General features: G+C 42.4%; 1 protein-coding gene across 3 annotated transcripts in view; it reads left to right on the top strand.

Annotated features, from left to right (window-relative positions):
- The window catches only part of POLR2K (RNA polymerase II, I and III subunit K), a 377,021-nt gene that overhangs the window by 189,344 nt on the left and 167,847 nt on the right, over positions 1 to 19,830 (top strand). For all 3 annotated transcript variants that reach the window (XM_044075165.1, XM_044075166.1, XM_044075167.1), the window contains one exon: positions 12,877 to 12,969. In XM_044075165.1, coding sequence (XP_043931100.1) covers positions 12,877 to 12,969 — 93 coding nt within the window. The remainder of the gene's footprint in view (positions 1 to 12,876; positions 12,970 to 19,830) is intronic.

Below are 19,830 nucleotides of genomic sequence, written 5' to 3' on the forward strand. Positions count from 1 at the left end.
TCACAAAATGCCTGGCATCAGTAATTGCTTTCTGCAGACTTCAAGGGATACAAATATACCCATATCTGGACGACTTGCTGATCCAAGCGGACAGCAAACACACTCTTCTGAAACACCTGGCGTTTGTAATAATGTTGTTGAAATCTCTGGGATACACAGTCAACAAAAAGAAGTCAAGACTAATACTCTCTGAAGCAATAATTTTCCTGGGTGCCAGCTTGGATACAAACACCCAGATGGCATACCTCACGCCAGAGAAACAAGGGCAATTAATTCAATACTTCAGAAAACTGGCAACCTTCACTAGGCTGACTGCAAGGAAAATCCTGCAGGCTCTGGGATTCATGGCATCTTGCATCCTGCTAATCCCATGTGCAAAGCTGCATATGAGGAAACTTCAATGGTACCTAAAAAACGTATGGTCTCAACACAGCCACAGTTTGGAAACAATCATACCACTGATTCCATGTCTTCAAAAGGAATTTCTGTGGTGGGCTCAAGCATGCCAAAGAAACATAGGTCTCCCATTCTGCAAGCCTCAAGCAAATCGTCATCACAACAGACGCCTCGGACTACGCCTGGGGGGTGCACATGACAGATCGGTGCATTCAGGGCAAATGGTCACAAAAAGAAAAGCACCTACACATCAATCAAAAGGAAATGCTAGCAGTAATAAATGTTATTATGGCTTTCAAAGACCTGCTGCATCCAAGCCAGCTATTGATAAGAACAGACAACACCACAGTGATGTGGTACATAAACAAACAGGGAGGAACTCATTCATACCCCCTGTGCAGACTAGCCATGTCCCTTTGGAACACGGCTCTGGAATTGCAAATCCAACTTCAAGCACAATTCCTGCCAGGGAAGGGAAAACACACTGGCAGACAACCTGAGCAGAAATATGACAGATCCACACGAATGGAAGTTGCAGCCTCGAGGTTTTACAATGATAATTCAAGCATGGGGAAGGCCAGACATAGATCTCTTTGCCACCCACAGAAATTACCAATTGACAAAATTCTGCTCAAGGACCTTTCATCCACAGGCCTGGAAAGTGGACGCACTCTTTCAGTTGGACAACAATGACGGTTTATGCCTTTCCACCTCTTCCACTGCTGGCCAAAGTTCTATTAAAAGCCAGAGTAGACAGACCAAAGATTATTCTCATTGCTCCAGACTGACCAAGACAACACTGGTACCCACTCCTGAGGAGCCTGACGCATTCCCCACCATGGATCCTGCCTCTAATGCCTCTTCTACTGATTCGGCACAACTTCAAAACTCTTCAGTCAGCTGAAAAAACTCAATCTAGCCGCATGGAGGATTCCTTAAACTCACAGCAGACCCTACTCTCCAAGGAGGTGCAGGGTGTCATTTTGGAGGCCAGAAGACCTTCTACTAGAAAAGCCTACTCCGCAAAATGGAAACGGTTTTGTGCCTGGAATCAGAAAAAGGGTCAGAATCCTGGAATACTGAATTTACCTCAAATACTACAGTACCTAGCCGAGCTGTTAAGCAGTGGACTTTCATTCTCCTCTATCAAAATCCATGCCTCAGCCATTTCTGCAGAGTACAACACTGATCCTCCTTTATTCTCTCACCCTCTCTTAAGACAGTTCCTCAGAGGGGCTAAGAATATAAAATCCCCAAGGAAGCAACCAGTACCTGCTTGGGACCTCAATTTCATTCTAGAAAAACTAACCCTACCTCCTTTTGAGCCAGCTGCTTCAACAGATCTGCAATATTTGTCATGGAAGACAGCCTTCCTTCTAGCTATCACCTCAGCACGCAGGGTTTCGGAACTACAAGCCCTCATGGCTGTGCAGCCTTTCATAATTTTCCATCAGGACAGAGTTTCCTTACGAACCAACCCTTCATTTATGCCAAAGGTAGTATCCAGGGTAGCCTTGAATCAGTCTATCCACTTTAGCTACCTTTTACCCTAATCCACAAAACGAAGGGGAGAGGTTGCTACATTCCTTGAACATTCACAGACAGCTCTGTTATTATTTGGACAGAACAAAGCCTTTCAGAAAATCAGAGCAACTCTTTGTGTCCTATGCTACAGGTGCTCAAGGGAAGCCTATTTCCAAACAGACAATCTCAAAATGGATAGCCCACTGCATACGCTGTTGTTACTCTATTCATGGTAAAACTGTACCTACAGGCATCAGATCTCACTCCACAAGGGCCACAGCTACCTCTGCAGCTTTCCTCAGGGGAGTTCCTACCAAAGACATTTTGGAAGCAGCCACTTGGAGCTCTGTACATACTTTCTCCAAGCACTATCACCTACCATTATACTCCAAAACTAGAGCGGGCTTTGCCACTGCAGTCTTGCAGGGCATCCTGGCTCCTCCTAGTTCCACTTAGTGCCTACCACCCCTTTATTAGCTTTGGGATTCTACCCATCTGTTATGACTGCAGCTGTATGCACGATGAACATAGTACAGATGTTCTTCATCTCACATTGCTGCAGTCCTAACACTTGGGTAGTCCGCTGTCCCAGTCGGCCCGAATACCAAAGTATAAGGCTGACGTCGGTCAAGGTGCATTTGTCTGACATCAGGACGTCAGGGTACAAATGCGCATGACCGACGTCATATCCTCAGTCTTTTTTGCCGCATAGTTTTGTACCTACCATGAATGTAGATGTTAGAGTGCTAATACAGCTGCAGTCGAGGTTTCCCTCCCTCCTTCCCCTCTTGGGACAGGCCTAATGGCTAACACCTCCTCATACAACCTCACTGGGGTATTCTTTTGTGATGTATTTGCTTGCATCTACTGTTTTTTGATTATATTGCATTTGCTTTATTACATAAATTTATGTTTTGCCTTCCTTCTGGGGGCACCTGACATCTGGGGCAAGAAAAACTGAAGAAAATGGCGTCGGCTGGATCTTTTATACCCCTGTCGCACTGACGTCAGGGAAGAAGCGACGACAACCGACACCGGACCTAGACTTTGGAATTCAGCCGACCGAGGACCCTCCTGACGGCAGGAAAACCCATCTGTTATGACTGCAGCTGTATTAGCACTCGAACATCTACATTTATGGTAGGTACAAAACTGTACTTTCTCCTTTATGCCTTCTCCCCACTTCTGCTGCTTCCAAGACTCCTGCAGAAAACAGAGTGCAAGGCCAAGCTCATTTGTATAGCACCTTTCTGGCCTCATCAGATTTTGTTTCCCTTGCTGTAACCTAACCTAAGGAAGAAACGCCCATCTACCACAGAGCCCCTCTCTATTGGCTCTCCCATCCAGAAGACATCATCCAGATGTTCATTCCCTCAGTCTACCCACTTTTTCTTCAGTTCCCATAATGGCCAGGAGCCCTCATTTTCCCTCAGATGATGGACCTCATTAAGGTGTCTCAAAAGAATTGCACCAGAAGAGGTAAATAGAGTAACTGGAAGAAGTCTGCGTTGTGGGCCCAGGGAAGAGAGACCTCTCCCCTACATCTGCACCTAAGAATATTTTAATCTTCCAGACTGAATTATACAAAAAAGAGGCTAGCTGTTCTATAAAAGTTAATTTGATAGCCACTTCAACTTTTCATGAAGGCTATTCAGATCATTCATTGACAGCAAATAGATTGCAAGTACCTTCCTTAAAGGTATTTTTAATTTGGGACCCCACTAACTAGACCGGCACTGGCTAGGGATCTAAATTTCATATTGGAATCTTTGACAAGACCACCTGCTGAGACAGTTAGCTCTGTGGATATTAGTTTATTTTCTTGGAAGACTACGTTTTTGGTAGCCATTAGTATGCAAGGTGGATTTCTGAGCTTAAAACCCTTTCTTCACAGTTTCCATACATTTTCCATCAGGACAGAGTCTCTTGGAACCAAACTGTCTTTTCTGCGTAAAGTGGCAACACCCAGACCAGTTTGAATCAGTATATTCATTTACATGTGCCTTTTTTATGAAGTACTTTAATAAAGTACATACACAGACAAGTATGATTTTTACTTTGATTGTAATAACACTTGAAAAAGATGAGTAGCTTTTTGTTAATTTTTTACAGGTTAAGTTGTCACAATGTTTTAAAGATTACAATGACAAAGTGGATTACCAGCTTTGTCTAATTCTGCTATGACAAAAGGCACATTTTTGTCAGTGTTCAAGCTACATCTGTGGCCTTCCTCAGAAGTCTTTTACTGGAGGATATCACAAGCAGCTGCCACTTGGTCTTCTTCCATACATTAGCCAAACATTACAGCCTTGACTGTATTCCTAGAACAAGGACTTCTGGAACAGCCATCTTGAAAGGGGTATGCCACACATGTTAGCTGGGGAATTCAGTCTTGCTCTTCCAGTGTTAAGTCAGAGCCTGAAAAATACACAAGTTATGTATTTACTGAAACATTAAACTTTTCTGATCTCTGTCTGGATACTGAAACAACCTACCCATTATCTTCTGTAAATAGTCATTTCTGAGAGCTCTGCGAGGATAGTCTTCCAAATTTGAAAAACATCACCTGTGTTTGATGTAGAGCTATTTAATAAGGACATATTCAATCTGGCAGAGTCTCATCCGGGAGGGATTATGGGTAAAGAGGAGTCAGAGTTTGTTGCCATCACTAGAGGGTGCCAGAAGCACTGGTCCTGCTGTTCCAGTATCTGTACAGAGGAAAAAAGAAATGCAACTTTCCAGTGAGTACATGACTTCCCTGTTTCTCGGGTCCTGTCCAGACATTGGAATAGCAGGAGATTCTGTCTGTACTGCTTATCTGGGCATTGTTAAAGCATTTAATAGTTTCTCACATTGTCATTATTGAAAAACTCAGTCAAAACGTAAACCCCCTATACCACCTATTGGGTTGCAAATTGGCTGTCCAGTTTAATCCATGTAGTAAGAGATGGTGAAACATTCTCAGCTGAAATGTGCATCATTAATTAGGTGTCCATCAGGGTACTGTCCTGGAACCCCTTCTCTTTGGTATCTGCTTCTGCAGTTTTAAAGCAAATGTTAGAGGTCTGTGGTTAACCAAGTTTGCTGATATCTGTAAACTGGATGTTGTCATTGACTCCTTCTCCGATAGTTGTATCTTCAACAGGGGCTTTTCATTATATGGCATACCAACCATGGCCTTACACTTAATGCCAGAAATGTAACATAACTGCCTTTAGAGAAACAAGTTTGTTCTACCCATTACAGTGTAAACAGGACCCTGCTTAAGAATGACAGTTGTTAGAGATATAGGTGCTTTCCTCAACAGTAAGCAATCCTTTGATCATGTATCAGTTGTAGTAGAAAGTACTTCTGACGTGCCAAGTTTCATTACCAATAGCATCTCCTCCAGGTTTGAAGATGTTATAACCCCACTGTATATTGCCTTCATTGGGCCAGTCATAGAATGCATATAGTATTTGGAATGTACCACTTCAAATATCTTTCCCCTAGTAAAAAGACTTAAATGTTTTGTAGCTAAAAAATCGAAGATTGCAAGCTGTCTTACTTTGAGAGACCAAAAATAACATATACGCTGATATTGAGCAGGCTTTTCATTAAGATGGCTGTATTCTTAGTAGTCTTATTAAGCAGACATTATGTATGTGCTTTGCAGTGTATGTGTAGCAGTTCATACACCAATGTTGATCAGAGTATCAGACAGGAAACTAATCAGGTCTGTCAGTTTTATTTCTAACCATCCTAACCACTTATTCCTTATTTGGCGATTATCACAATAAAAACCATTACAGTAGTGTCAGTTTTCAGAGCCTAGTTGTATTAATCAACTAATGAGATTTAAACCTCTAATACATGTGATTTTATGGCTTCCTGCAACCCCTTTGCTCAGTATCTCATATTTTAATTTCATTTTTGCATTAAACACATTTACTGCCACAAGTGTCATCTCGGTGATCATTTATTGCGTAGGACAAGTTACAAAGCTTTCAATTTGTGTTTCTTCTATTAAAATAAGACATAAAATAGTTTGTGAGCAAAATGTGCTGCCATCTCGGGTATAATTTTTATTGCATCAGGATTATGAGACAGTAGATTTGTGACCCAGCATTGCAGTTACGAATGCAGATTTCACAATAAATTTAATCATTTTAAACACATTTTTTTGGGGGGGGGGGGTTATTGAAGATGTACAAAAATGGAGGTTAAGTATACATTGGCATAAAAGGGGGAAGGCTGTGCAAGGAGTGTTGGTTGCTGCAGAGAGCACAATATGCTGGCCATGGTCATATGGCTAAAAATTGTAGGGCTGTTTTTCATGTCTTGGCTGGAGACATTGTTTGCATTGCATTTTTTGTAGTTTTTCTCCCTTTGACTGCTGTCCATCCGCTCTCTCACCTTGGAGAGCTGTTATTCAGGTAATCCTCCTTGATTTTGTGGTTAGGTCAGTACCACCCCGGTAGCTGAGATAAACAACTACATTACCACAGGGATTTTTGTCTTCCCTTGGCATGTGCCTGCTTCTCCACATATGCCTATGAAGACTGTCACAGGTTTAGCTAGCCAAGCCGACGTTGACTAGCTTAGATGACCAGGATCACCATTCCCCTCCATGGAAAGTGATCAAGCTGGTAGAAGCTGCTCACTCCCACCCTCTCCTGTCTGGCTGTTCCAGTGCCGCGTCCAGTAGTCAAACTCAGTGCAGCTAGGTTGTAGTGAGGATTTCATTCCTGTGTCACAGAGCTGGAAGATTTCATTGTATTTGTTTATAACACTTCCCTGATGGTCTTGTTTAGCCATGTGCTTATTTACTTGACCTATAGGTAAACCAAACATACGTTTTTACTGTAAAATAATACATCTTAAATTTCATTCAGACTGTAATGAATTAGCACCATGTTCATCGTGTTTCACTGTTGCAGTCCTAACCAATGGGTTATCCAGCTCCCAGTAGTCCCCGATCGGCCAGAATACCAAAGGTAAGTAAATATGACATCGGCTGTCGTCGGTTGTAAAGGATGTCAGGACGTCCGATACAAAAGGAGGCAGCCAACGTCACTTCCTTAGTCTTCCTTGCGCCGGAGCCTGAAGCAGAAGCATTTTTGCACGAGTGCCGGTCGGCAGTTTACCTTTTTTGTTTTCTGACTACAAAGTTGAAGTCAGCTACAGCTAAGTACCCCATTGGGGATCCTCTTTACTTGCCTTAACGAATGTCAGAAAAAGTTAATAATTGTCTTACCTGTGGAAAGCAGATTCCCCATAGAGATTTTCATTCCCATTGTATTTGTTTAGGCCTTGACCATGACTTTCCTAATTGTGACTTCTGTGCTTCCTTTAACCTGCGTACTGTTCGTCGTCAGGCTAAGCATTTTGTAGTGTGGCCTGAGTTTGTCGGTATGGCGTCCGCTGGTCTTCTGGCTTCGGATATCCCTAAGAAGTGTAAGGACAAGGACCGCGACAGGCTTTAGAAGATAAAGTCTTCAGATGATAAGTTAGTAGTCAGTCCTGCGGTAGCCAGTGAGGCACCTTTGCAGCCCCATGCAGTCCACAGATTTTCAACTGCAGATCTCTGGGACCATTTCGGAGTCCCTCAGGCCTCCGGCTTCCATTTTGTCTTCTGATCTTCTGCCTGTTGCCTCTTCAGCTGGATCCAGAGCCGCTAAGCTGACTCTGGTGTCTGAGGCCTCTGTTCTTCGTTCGGACAGCAAGCTCATACCGACAACCTCTGCCACTACTTCGGCGGTTGCCAGGCCTCCCAAGTCCTTCAGACTTGCAGGTAAATCTTCCAGTTGTAAGCCTGTGAAGAAACAGGCCCCAGTTTCCTCTCGTTTCCCTCATTCTCAAATGGTTAAAATGGCTGATGACCTTTTGACTCTTATTAGGGGTTCACAGCCTCCTCCTTCAAAAAGGGGTAGGGATGTCTCTCCTGAGGCTTTGTCTTATTCAGGTTCTGATACTTCTAGCATTTCTGCTGATGAAGAGGAAGTTTCACAGATTTTTTTCTCCTTTTGAGGATTCAGATGCAGAGGAATCCATTCCTTCTGCTTCTCCTCCAGAGGATTTCTCTTTTTGTGATACTTTGAATACGCTCAGGGAGCATTTTAAATGGGGAAAGTCAGGATTATCCCCAGTCTAAGAAAAGGATCAGGGAGTTTTTGGATTTGCCTCAGCATAAGCCTCTGGCTATTCCTCCAGTGTTGGAAGTGGTTGATGATGTTTTTCTGGAAAATTCCTTGACTCCAAATTCAAGTTCCTCCTGCTCCCAGGAAACCTGACAGGTACTATAGAGTCCCTGATTCGCATGGTTTCTTTTTAGGAATCCGTTAGCTGATCCAGAGGTTATTTCTCAAGGGCCTAAAGGAGTTAAGGTCACTGTTCCTTCCGACAGGGACTCTAGGAGCCTAGATAGGTGGGGTAAAAAGGTTTATACCTCTGCCACTCTTGTTGTTAGGTCTACTAATTGCCTTTTTCATATGCTTAAGTATCAGCAGCACACCTTGGAGGCTATTAAGTCAAAGATGGCAACTGTGCCTCTTTTGGCAGAGAGTAAGGATATGCAGGATTTGCTGAATTCTGCTATTCTTGTCAATAAACATTCTTTACATTGTGGTTTTGACATTCTAGAAGCAACCTGCAGGACTACAGCTACTGGATCTGTTCTCGGAAGGCATGCTTGGCTCAGGGAGCAGCCCCTTCCAGAGCCTGTTAAGTCTAAGCTTTTAAATGTACCTTGACATAAGGACAGTCTGTTTTTTAGCAGCAAAGCAGAGGAAGTGCTCAAAAAGATGGAGGATAAGGCCAAGTCTATGCAAACAGTTAGACTTTCTGCAAGTTCAACCTCCTCGTTTCAGCGGGAATTGCCCTTCTAAAGAGTTGGATATGTCCTGATACCAGCAGACAGAACTGCTCTAGGACTAGAGGTTACAAATCTTCTAGGGGGCAGGTGGCTACCCCTCAAAGGTCTAATTGTTGGTATGCTTCCACTTTCAAGGTGGGCAGTTCTAAGCCTACATCTCAGTCCAAACATTCTCAATGACTCTGTCCAACTTCTGCTTGTTCCTGCTTGCCCAGAGAATCCTTTAGGGGGAAGGTTGGCCTTTTGCAAATGTCTGGGCCACCACCGCAGACGACAAATGGGTACTCTGAACTGTATCCTTAGGTCACAGGATTTCTTTCCACACATTTCCAGTACCCAAAGGAGTCCCGGACACTCCTCCAAACCAAAGGGCAGAAGTAGAAAAGCAAATTTTGCGTCTGTTACATCTGGGGGCAATGTAATCTGTTCCTGCTCAGCAGGTAGGCCAGGACTTCTATTCCAGACTTTTCGTAGTTCCAAAAAAAGGCACCTGGCGTCCTATCCTAGATCTATCCATTCTGAACTCATTCTTGGTAATTCCAAAGTTCAAAATGCTCTCTCTGCATCAGTTGCTACCAATTTTAGACAAGGACTCCTGGCTAGTAACTTTGGATCTCAAAGAAGCTTATCTGCACATCCCTATCAGGGAAAGTTGAAGGCAATTCCTTCGTTTCAGAGTGGGCAAGCAACATTATAAATTCTCTGTGCTGCTCTTTGTCTTATCTACTGCTCCCAGTGTTTTCATGAAGCGCCTAGCTCCAGTCATTGCTTTTTGCAGGCAGAAGAAAATTCAGATTTATCCATACTTGGACGACTGTCTAATTCAAGCAAATTCTCAAGAACAGCTGTTAAAGGACCTGGAATTTGTAAAGACTCTTCTCTGGGTTACACGCTCAACGTGGAAAAATCAAAAATGGTGCCATCCAAGGAGATAACATTCCAGGGAGCGAGTCTGAACACAGCCGCCCAGATGATACATCTCACCCAGGAGAAGCAGGCAGTTCTCTCAGTTTACTTCAAGGATTTGGCAAGCCTTCCCCAGCTCTCTGCAAAGAAATACCTGCAAGCTCGGGATACATGGCCTCTTGCATTCTCATGATTCCATATGCAAGACTGCATATGAGGAAATTGTAATGGTACCTCAAGAACGTTTGGTGTCAACACACACGGGACCTGGATATGATAATTCCTCTGCTTCCACGTCTGCAGACAACAGTTTCTATGCTGGGTGACAGCCTGTCTACAAAACAAGGGCATACCTTTTCACCCACTTCCTGCCATTGAAGTTCTTACCACGGACGCATCGGAGTATGCCTGGGGAGTTCACCTGGATGACAGATTTATTTATTTGCAGTTGGTTTACCAGGATAGTCCATTGGACCAACATGAACCCGTTTTCAATGGAGTTCCGTACAGACTAGTGAAGGACATTACAGGTGATAGACTAGTAAAAAAGGAACATTACAGTATAAATACATACAGGGAAGTTGGAACACCCAGTAGATGCACCTGCACATAAACTTAAAGGAGTTGATGGCAGTTCAGCAAGCCTTACTAACTTTCAAGCATAATCTTTCTCCCAGAACTCTGCTTGTCAGGACAGACAACATCAACGAACAGGGAGGGATGCATTCTTAAACACTGTGCAGACAGAGCATAATTCTGTGGTCCATAGCAGCATCCTTGGGCCTGCATCTCCTAGCTCAGTTTCTTCCAGGAAGACTCAATGTTTTGGCAGACCATTTGAGCAGACAGACCCTGGATCCCCATGTGTGGCAACTAAACAGAGCAGTCTTTTACAGCATCATTCAACGTTGGGGCACTCCTCCGGTGGATCTTTTCTCCTCCCCACACAACCACCTTCTACTACTTTTTGCACCTGACAGCATCACAGCAAGGGCTGCAGAGTGGGTGCTCTGTTCTTCACTTGGACGCTTCTGTCAGTTTATGCCTTCCCTCCTCTTCCCAGAGTATTATTGAAGATAAGGGACAAAAGACCAAGGACTATATTCTCATAGCTCCAGACTTGCCCAGACAGCATTTGTGTCCACTGCTTCGCAGTCTCTCCCAATTTCCTCCTTGGCATCGTCCTCTGAAACCAGATCTTTTGGTTCAGGAAAGGGGAAACATTCTACATCCTCGTCTTCAGCCTCCCCATTTGGCAGCATGGCTTATTGTATGAATCAATCCATTTCTTCTTCCCTTTCCCAGCAGGTGGTCAGTGTACTTCAGGAGGCCTAGCACTAAGAAGTCCTACGCTGGTAAATGGAAAAGATTCTCTTATTGGATACATGGCAGAGGGGAATCTTCTACTCTTCCTCTGATCCTTGGTTGATTTGCTTCAGGGTGGTCTTTCATTTTCCTCTATCAAGATCCATGTTTCAGCAATTTCTGCTCATTGTTCTTTTGAGCAACCCATTTTCTCTCATCCCCTGATGAAAATGTTTCTCAGAGGTGCTTGCAACTTAAAACCTCCCAGAAGGGCACCTACTCCAGCCTGGGATCTTAATTTTGTTGTAAAGAAACTCGCTCTTCCTCCTTGCTGCCACTGCAGATTTAAAGTTTCTCTCTTGGAAGACTGCCTTCCTTTTCGCTATAACTTCAGCAAGGAGGATTTCGGAGCTGCAAGCTTTGACTGCTGTGGAGCCTTTTCTTATTTTCCATGCAGATCGTGTGTCTGAGAACCAGTCCCTCATTTATGCCTAAAGTGGTTTCTAGCCTGACTCTTAATCAGTCCATACACCATTCTACTTTCTTTCCTAATCCTCAAAATATAGGTGAAAGGATCCTACATTCTCTTGATGTGCACAAACAGCTCAGGATTTACCTGGACAGGACTAAAGACCTTCGGAAATCAGCACAGTTATTGGTCAGTTTTGCCCCTGGAGCTCAGGGCAAAGCTATATCTAAGCAAACCATTTCTAAGTGGATTGCACATTGTATTACTTTATTCCTTTTATGGCAAGGTTCCTCCTCAAGGGGTTAGGACCCACTCCACAAGAGCAGCTTCCACTACTGCAGCCTTTTTAAGGGGTGTCCCTACTAAAGACATTTTAGAGGTTGCCACATGGTCTTCTGTTCACACTTTCAGAAAGCATTATAATTTGCCTTTGTATTCTAGAGCCGGGGCAGGGTTTGCCACTGCTGTTCTGCGGGGCATTTTCTCCAATCCTTGATTCTGTTGGTGCCTCCTCCCTTTCTCTGGGCTTTGGTGATCGACCCATTGGTTAGGACTGCAACGGTGAAACACTATGAACATAGTATAGTTGTGTACACTTGCCATAAATGTAGATGTTAGTGTATTCACTGTTGCAGTCCTGGTTTCTCTCCCTCCTTCCCCCTTTTTGGTCCTTTCCTGTTCTCCTTTCCTAGGGTACAGGCTGAATCTGGTTTTATTTCCCAAAGTTTCTTTTGGCTTAAGCCTGGTTTTCTGGGGACTCCTGACTGTTATGGCAAGAAAGACTGAGGAAGTGACGTTGGCTGCCTCCTTTTATATTGGACGTCGTGACATCCTTTACATCAACAGTCAATGTCATATTTATCTTACCTTCGGTATTCTGGTCGATCGAAGGCTACTGGGAGCCAGATAACCCATTGGTTAGGACTGCAACAGTGAATACACTCAAACATCTACGTTTATGGTAACTACACAACTGTACTTTTTTTTCTCAGCATTTGTCCTTTTTTCTGAACAAATGTTGGATATCGCTAGATATTCGGTCAGCTTGGTATTCACTTAGATGAGATGCACCTTTTGGTGTTTTTGCACAGCAGTGTGTTTAATTCATAGTTGTAAATAGTGTACATTTAAAGATCAGTGCAGAATACACCTGTACTGCACTTTCATGTGTATGAAATGAGTTTTTCTGTAAAAATTTTTTGTTTGCAACAAACACTTACTTATAGTTCTGATTTTGACTGTTGTACATCAGAATGTTAATGTAAAACTTCAAATTGCTGTCTAGAATGTTGTCTGTATTTTATTTAACGTCTGACCAAAGGTTAAAATATCAGTGTGGATGGATCTTTTTTGGTGCTTTAACATTTGAGCGCAGAATTTGCAAAGTTTCACTTTTCAAATTGGTCTTTATTTTGTTTTGCAGAATGTCATACCGAAAATGAGATTAAAGCCAGGGACCCAATCAGATGCAGAGAATGTGGTTACAGAATAATGTACAAGAAAAGAACTAAGCGATGTATCCTTTTTGTTGTTGCTTTTTTTGTTTTCAAGCACCTTTATTGAATTATCAATTGTGACATAGGCAAATTTACATTCATATAAAAATAATCCAATTATATTAACATAAACTTTATATTTCACGTATATTGTTATATATTTTATAACTTAAGCAATATAAATTATTCAGTTCCTGCCTTTTTTTTTTAACCAAGAAACATCTTTATTAAATCATTACTTACTACATCGGCAAACATACCCTTTCATAAATGCAAACATACCACACCGACACAATCCTAGTTGCAAGCATTTTACATCACAAGCCATACTGACACACATTCCCATTCATTATGCATCACTTGTAATCTACTCATTTTTTTTCAATCAAACATTACATAGCCGATTTAAGTCCTGCCGCCTTTTAGACCTCATCCCTCCCTTGTTTGTATTGTTCCCACAGTTCCCATTTTTTCATATGTAGTTTGCTCCTAAGCTTTTCTAAAGATTCCACTTGTTTCATCTCTGTTAATATATTCACTACTTTCAGTATAGTTGGTTTAGATTTTTATTTCCATTTTCTAGTAATTGCTTTTTTGCCAGCCACCATTATTAGACCTTCTTGTTTTAAACTGTTTTATTTAAAATCCATCAGAAAACAAGATCTACATCTTTATGAAAAGGTTCCTTATAATGTAAGTAATCTTGTGGTGCTACCAATATCTGTGGTAGTTTGGTTAGCTTTTCAAGCTACTAAAGGATCCTGTTAGAAGAAACCTTCTCCCCCAGGCTCAGATCCGTTTCTTTTTCAATGTCAGGAAAGCAGCATTATCGAGTTCCACAGAAGGCATTATCCATTCCTTTGTCATTAGAACCTTTGAGTTGACAGAGGTTTGTATTTGCCTTGCAGCTCATTCCTATCATTGCAGTCATGTTAGTTTTTAAAAGTTGTTTTTACTGATTTCAAATTGTTTTTATAATTTGCCCACTAAAGTCTACAATTGTGTACATGTCTGACAAATGGTATTTATTTTTCTGTGTTATGTCATTACATGCTTTTAATTATGAATGCTGCAAAAGGTTTAACAAAGCTACTCCGTTAAGCTGACTTGTGCTTAAGACTTTTTTTTTTTTTTCTTAGAGGAATTATAGTAGAATGAACTAAGATGGTGAAGATCTAATGATCATGAACTTCTGAGTCAAGTATTTCTTAAATGGCTAAATAAGTAGGTAATCTAAAACTCAGAGAGAGCTGTTTGGGGTGCCACAACAGGAAAAAAATGGCAGCCTTGCATAAAAAGAAGTAAAGCACAACATTATTCTGTTACTGAAAAAAAAATCTGCCACTGACTAAGCAGAGTTTTATATATGGAATACTTTGTTGCAGGACTGTAACAACATGTACTTCTGCCACATTCTTCTCAGTTCTTTGTATTCTCCCGGCTGCCAACCCTTCCTTTGGCCCTGCCGTAATCCTTTTTTTTTTTTTTGGGTTTTTTTTTTTTTTGTTTTTTTGTTTTTTTGTTTTTTTTTTGTTTTGGTATTATTTACTTTGCACAGTTCATTTTTGCATAACTGGAGCCTGTGTTCTCACACAGCTGAATTTAAGGCATAAACCAGTTCTTTTGTTTTGTGACCGCAACCTTTCTTTTGACCACCACATTGCCACTGTGGTCAGAAAGTCCTTCTATGTGGCACATCTCATTACTAAGGGTTTTGTATCCAGGAAGAAAGAGGTCATTGTCTCCCTGTACTCTTCCCTTGTTAGGCCAATTATAGAGTACAATGCCCCATTTGGCATGTACCTCACTAAACACCTGCAACAATTGGAGAGGCTGCAAAAGTATCTCACAAAGAGGATCCTAGGCATTAAACATTTGTCCTATATGGACAGACTTAAAAAAAAACTCCAGCTATTCTCTGTCTCAGATCGCCTACTTAGAGGCGATCTCTGCTTGACTTACAAAGCCATGTCTGACCCAGCTCTGTTAGAAATGCTACATCTAAAAAAATCCCAATCCCTCTGCACCACACACTCCAGGGACCCCAACCTCATTAACGCAATCAACAAAACATGCTGGAGGGACAGGTTCATAACCCAGAGACTGCCTGTGCTATGGAATAGACTTCCCATATGTGTCAAGCAGAACACCTCACTTGGGGCTCTTCAAGAGAAATCTTGAGTGGATAGGAAATAGAAAATTCACCCCAGGGATCAATCCAGTGGCTTTACTGGACAGAGGCACTGGGAACTAAGGTCGGGTGACACGATGCCAGGGTAATCCTGTGGACTAGGCTTGTAAAGGCTCCAGGGCCATTAGCCTAGTACACACCTGTGAACCTATGAACATATGCATCCCAGCCAAGAAATAAACTAGAGAACCATGTGCAAATTCCACACCAGAAGGCACCCTAGCTAGAAATAGTACCGCAGAACCATGTTTTGAGGTAGCACGACAAAAACACGTGAATGTCTGTTGTACCCCTCAAAAAAAGATAATTTCTTTTTCATATGAGAGGAGAATTTGACAATTTGGGACTCCGGGCACCTTTTCTGAGCTTTTTTTTAAGTTGGTTTGTGTGGAAAATTACTCTCATCATGAGCTAGTGCAGGAGTATTTAATTCTGGTGGATGTTACAAGATTGTGTTGAGTGGTTTTTCTCACTACATTAGATGCTGAATTTTGCTCGAGTTTGCTCAAATTTGGGTGAAGGGCTGGTGTAAGTTTGAGGTCTTATGTACCATTGTGGTGGCAAGGAATATATGCCCCTTGTGACAAGCTTGTTCCAGTTGCCAACTTTCACCTGCAGTTTATCTTGACCATTCTCAAAATACCTGACGTCTGCAGGGGCTTCAGTTAAGCCACTAGCTAACAGAGTCAGGACATTTGAACATGTGTTTATTTCATTATGGGAAGCTGGATACTATTAGGGTGATAGGAGAGTACTAGGCAAACAGCCCTGAAGGATCATTTTAAGCCTAGCTGATAACTAGAGGTCAGACTCAAACTCAGTACTTGTGTCTGTGATGTGACAGCCTTAACCATCATGCAAAACCCATACCTATTCTGTCATTTTTGCCTCTCTAGATCTTAGGATGGAAAACTGATGATTACAAAAAGCAGCAGCAGAACTAGTGGGAGAAATGGAAGACATTTTTATTTCACCTAAAGTACTGGCTCATCCACTTTGGATGCAGTTGAAGCAAACTGCCTTTTACATTTTCTTCTGTTCCTGCAACAGTTGTGGTGTAGAGGACATTGCAGAGTCTGGAGACAGGATCTAGTGTTGGGTGCTCTGACATCCCTTAAGGCCACCTTTTCTCTTCAGGAAGCTTTGCATGTGAGACCTCATCATGTGCCATCCCTAGTGCCTTTTTTAATGTTCTCTGTCTTGTGGATTTCTCCCACTGAAGTTTTCCTACTGCAGATTACATATTTATCTGTTGCTTAGCATGGCATCAGTCCCTAACAGACACATCACACACTGTTGTTTGGGTTGCTTTTGGGTCTTATAAATCAGTAGTGTGTTTGATGTGTGCTGAACAGTGGTGCCCTCCCAGACACAGATGCCTGTGATTGCTCCATTGTCAAATACTTGAAGCTGGATCATCTGGCATTGATATTTTCTAGTTAGTGATGGCACTCTTCCCCCACTGGTGTTAATGTATTTGGTGTCATACCAGTGTGAAGCTTTCAGCCCTTTATTATGCCATCCTTAACCTAGCACTGTATATGAACCAGTGGTGTCTGCTTTGTGGCAGACACTAGTCCCACTGTCAGCCATCTGTACTTTAGTTTCTTATTGTCTGGTGAGATTTGTTTACCTCTTCAACCAGAGAGTTATGTAGCTGTGTAGGTGACCCTTAGGTTCCGCATATCTGCTTCCTTCATGTCCCCTTACACTCATCAGAATTTGGGTCTTCCAAGAGTCAGCATCTGTACTTAAATGCATAGCAAGCCCCACCACATTGACCAGACCTTCAGGTGATGGGGGGGGTTATTTCTTTGTTTTCTATGTCTGTCTAGATAGGTGTGTGTGTGTGTGTGTGTGTGTGTGTGTGTGTGTGTGTGTGTGTGTGTGTGTGTGTGTCTGTGTAATACACACACACGTATATGTATGTTTATAATTTATCCAAATATGCAGGAGCCAACAAGCAAACGCAGGCACCAGAAATAGCACAATAAGTAGAAAACAAGTACAAGTGCTGCCACCAGACCGTAGGACCTAAACTTTAATAAAACAAAAAATCAGCTATGTGATTTCGGGTAACACACAAACCCTTCACCAGATCGAATACCATTGGTTTTTAAGTATTTTAAATTGCACTTTTTCAATCAGCTGCTACAGTTCAGGGCAAGGCCCACTTAATAGCAATTTAGACCTTCCTCAGTGAGGTGGAAGGGCATTATTTTAGATTTATGGCTCTCGAGGTGACAAGGATTACTATTGGAGGAGGTGACATTACTTTGAAGACTGAAAAGAATGAGATGAAATGGATTGCTAAGTTACAAGCCTGGGTTTTTCCAGACTTGAATGTGAGTATTCCATTGAAACCAGCTCTGAAAGGGTGGAGATTAAGGAAGTCCTAGTATCCTTTCCAGAGCACACATGGAGAAAGTTCCCCTAGGGTCAGAGGGGAAAATTCTAATGGAAGACAACACCCCCGCAACAGACTAGGCCTGCAAAACCAGGGGTCCAAAGATTCTTTCTCTGATAAGGCCCTACCAGTGCTGTTGAAAGGAGTTTCAATTGTCCACCTGTGGAGTCAATCGGGGGTCGACTACCCCTGCACCAGAGAGCCTGGCTAGATATAACAAGAGATACTTGGTTGCAGAGGATTATTTCCAGAGGTTATATAATTCTTTTTTCCATTCCACCTCCAACTACGTTCAAATTCCTGATATTCCAACCTGTCAGAGGAAAACCGCAGCCGTAGAAATACAAAAGCTGTTAGAAAAAAAGTATCATCCAAGAGGTCCCACCAGACCACATAGAATCCGTAACTTACTCAAGATTCTTTGTAATGTCAAAGAAAAAGGAGCTAGAGACCAATTTTGGATCGCAGGTTTTTGAAGAGGTCCCGGCAGACCACATAGAATCATTAACTTACTCAAGATTCTTTTTAATGTTCAGAATGCTGAGATCCAAAATTGGTCTCTAGCTCCCCTTTTCTTTGACAAGTCAGTTCAACATAAAAGTTTCAGATGGTCATGGTTCAGGACGACGAGATGTGCTCGATGGACCTTCAGGATGCATACTGTCACATAAAGATGAATAGACAATCCAGAAGGTACCAGTTCAATGCACTGTCCTTTGGCCTCATCGCAGCCCTCAAGGTGTTCACCAAATGCATGGCAGTGGTGGCAGCTCAGCTGAGACTGCAAGGATTCCTCATGTTTCCTTATGTAGATGACTTGCTTATTACCATCCCAACCAGGCATCTGCTAGCAAGGGATCAGGTACTTCAGATTTGTTTGCATCTGGGAATAACCATAAATTACAAGTCACTGCTACAACCAGCTCAAATCTTGGAATTCATAGGAGCATTCTTCGGCACGGTATCAGTGATAACTTCTCTCTGGAGTACAGATTGTCAGATTCCGTCAGGAAAATAATTTGCAATACCAACATTTCAGCCCAGTTTGACTCTTCGAGTCTTTGGGTCAATGTCAGCTGCCATAATCTTAGTTCCTCTGGCAAGATTTCATATGAGGATTCTTCAGTGGATGCTAGCAACACAATGGTAAATTCTCTACCGGTGTATGTAAGCAGAAATGAGTCATTCAGGCATGCAAGAGATATCTCTCTTGGTGGATTCACTCGAGTCCAGCAATACAAGGCCGTCCTTTCATTCTCCTTCAGCCCGAAGCCATAGTGATCATGGGCGCATCACAGATTGGGGGGGGGCACTTTTTGGAGAGACTAGTCCAAGACACTTCGTCACCTGAAAAGGCTGAGAGCAGTACTCTTAGCATTACAGACCTTCCAGGATGCTCTCCCTTTAGAGGCAGTTGCGATTCAAAGGACTGTCACTAGTTTTATACATCACAAACAAGGAGGGACCAGATCTTGCCCCTTGTTTTGAGAAGTACTCAGAGTGTGGCAATGGGAGATCTCATCCAACTGTTTTTTCATAGCAGTGCACATTCCAGGGAAGTCTAATGTGATAGCAGACAAATTGAGCAGGTCCATTTGTCTACCTCATTAGTGGTCCCACAACATGAAAGTGGCAGAAATGAATTTCTGTCGATGGGGCCAGCTTTGCTGCGATTTTTGATTCTCCCCTAAACAACAAATGCAGCAGCTGCTTTGCCTTAATCCCCCCTTAGGAGGAATCACTGAGGGAAGCTGTACTTCACAATTAGCCTACCGGTCCACTTGATGCTTACCCACCAATTCCCCTGATTCCAAAATTTCTGCAGAAAGCTGCCAAGTTGAAGAGCAGAATTATCTGTCCTCATTGCACCTTACTGGCCTTATCAGATTTGGTTCCTCTTCCTATGGCTTCGTCTATTTTGTCAACCCTAGATCCAGCAGATATGGTACATCAAGATATCTCGAATCTCGAACCTCAAGCTAACAGCATGATTTCTCTAATTCCGTTAATTGCCAGACAGCTGATGCTCTCTTCCCCTGTCGTATCCTTTTATCTTCCCGTAAACCATCTACAAGAAAGCTTTGTACACAAGTGGAAAGCGTTTGTTTACTGGGCACAACAAAAACACATTCCCTTTTCAGCTCTGATACATAACACACTTGAATTTTTGGCATTAATCTTTGAGGGAGTGAGCTCCTCTACCATTAAAATTCAGTTAGCAGCAATAGCTAATTTTTATATTCGGTTTGAAAGTTCTTCTGTGGCCTCTTCTAAACTTTGTAA

Source organism: Protopterus annectens, chromosome 6.part0 (assembly GCF_019279795.1).
Source record: "Protopterus annectens isolate FY-2018-M chromosome 6.part0, PAN1.0, whole genome shotgun sequence".
NCBI classification, from domain to species: Eukaryota; Metazoa; Chordata; order Ceratodontiformes; family Protopteridae; genus Protopterus; species Protopterus annectens.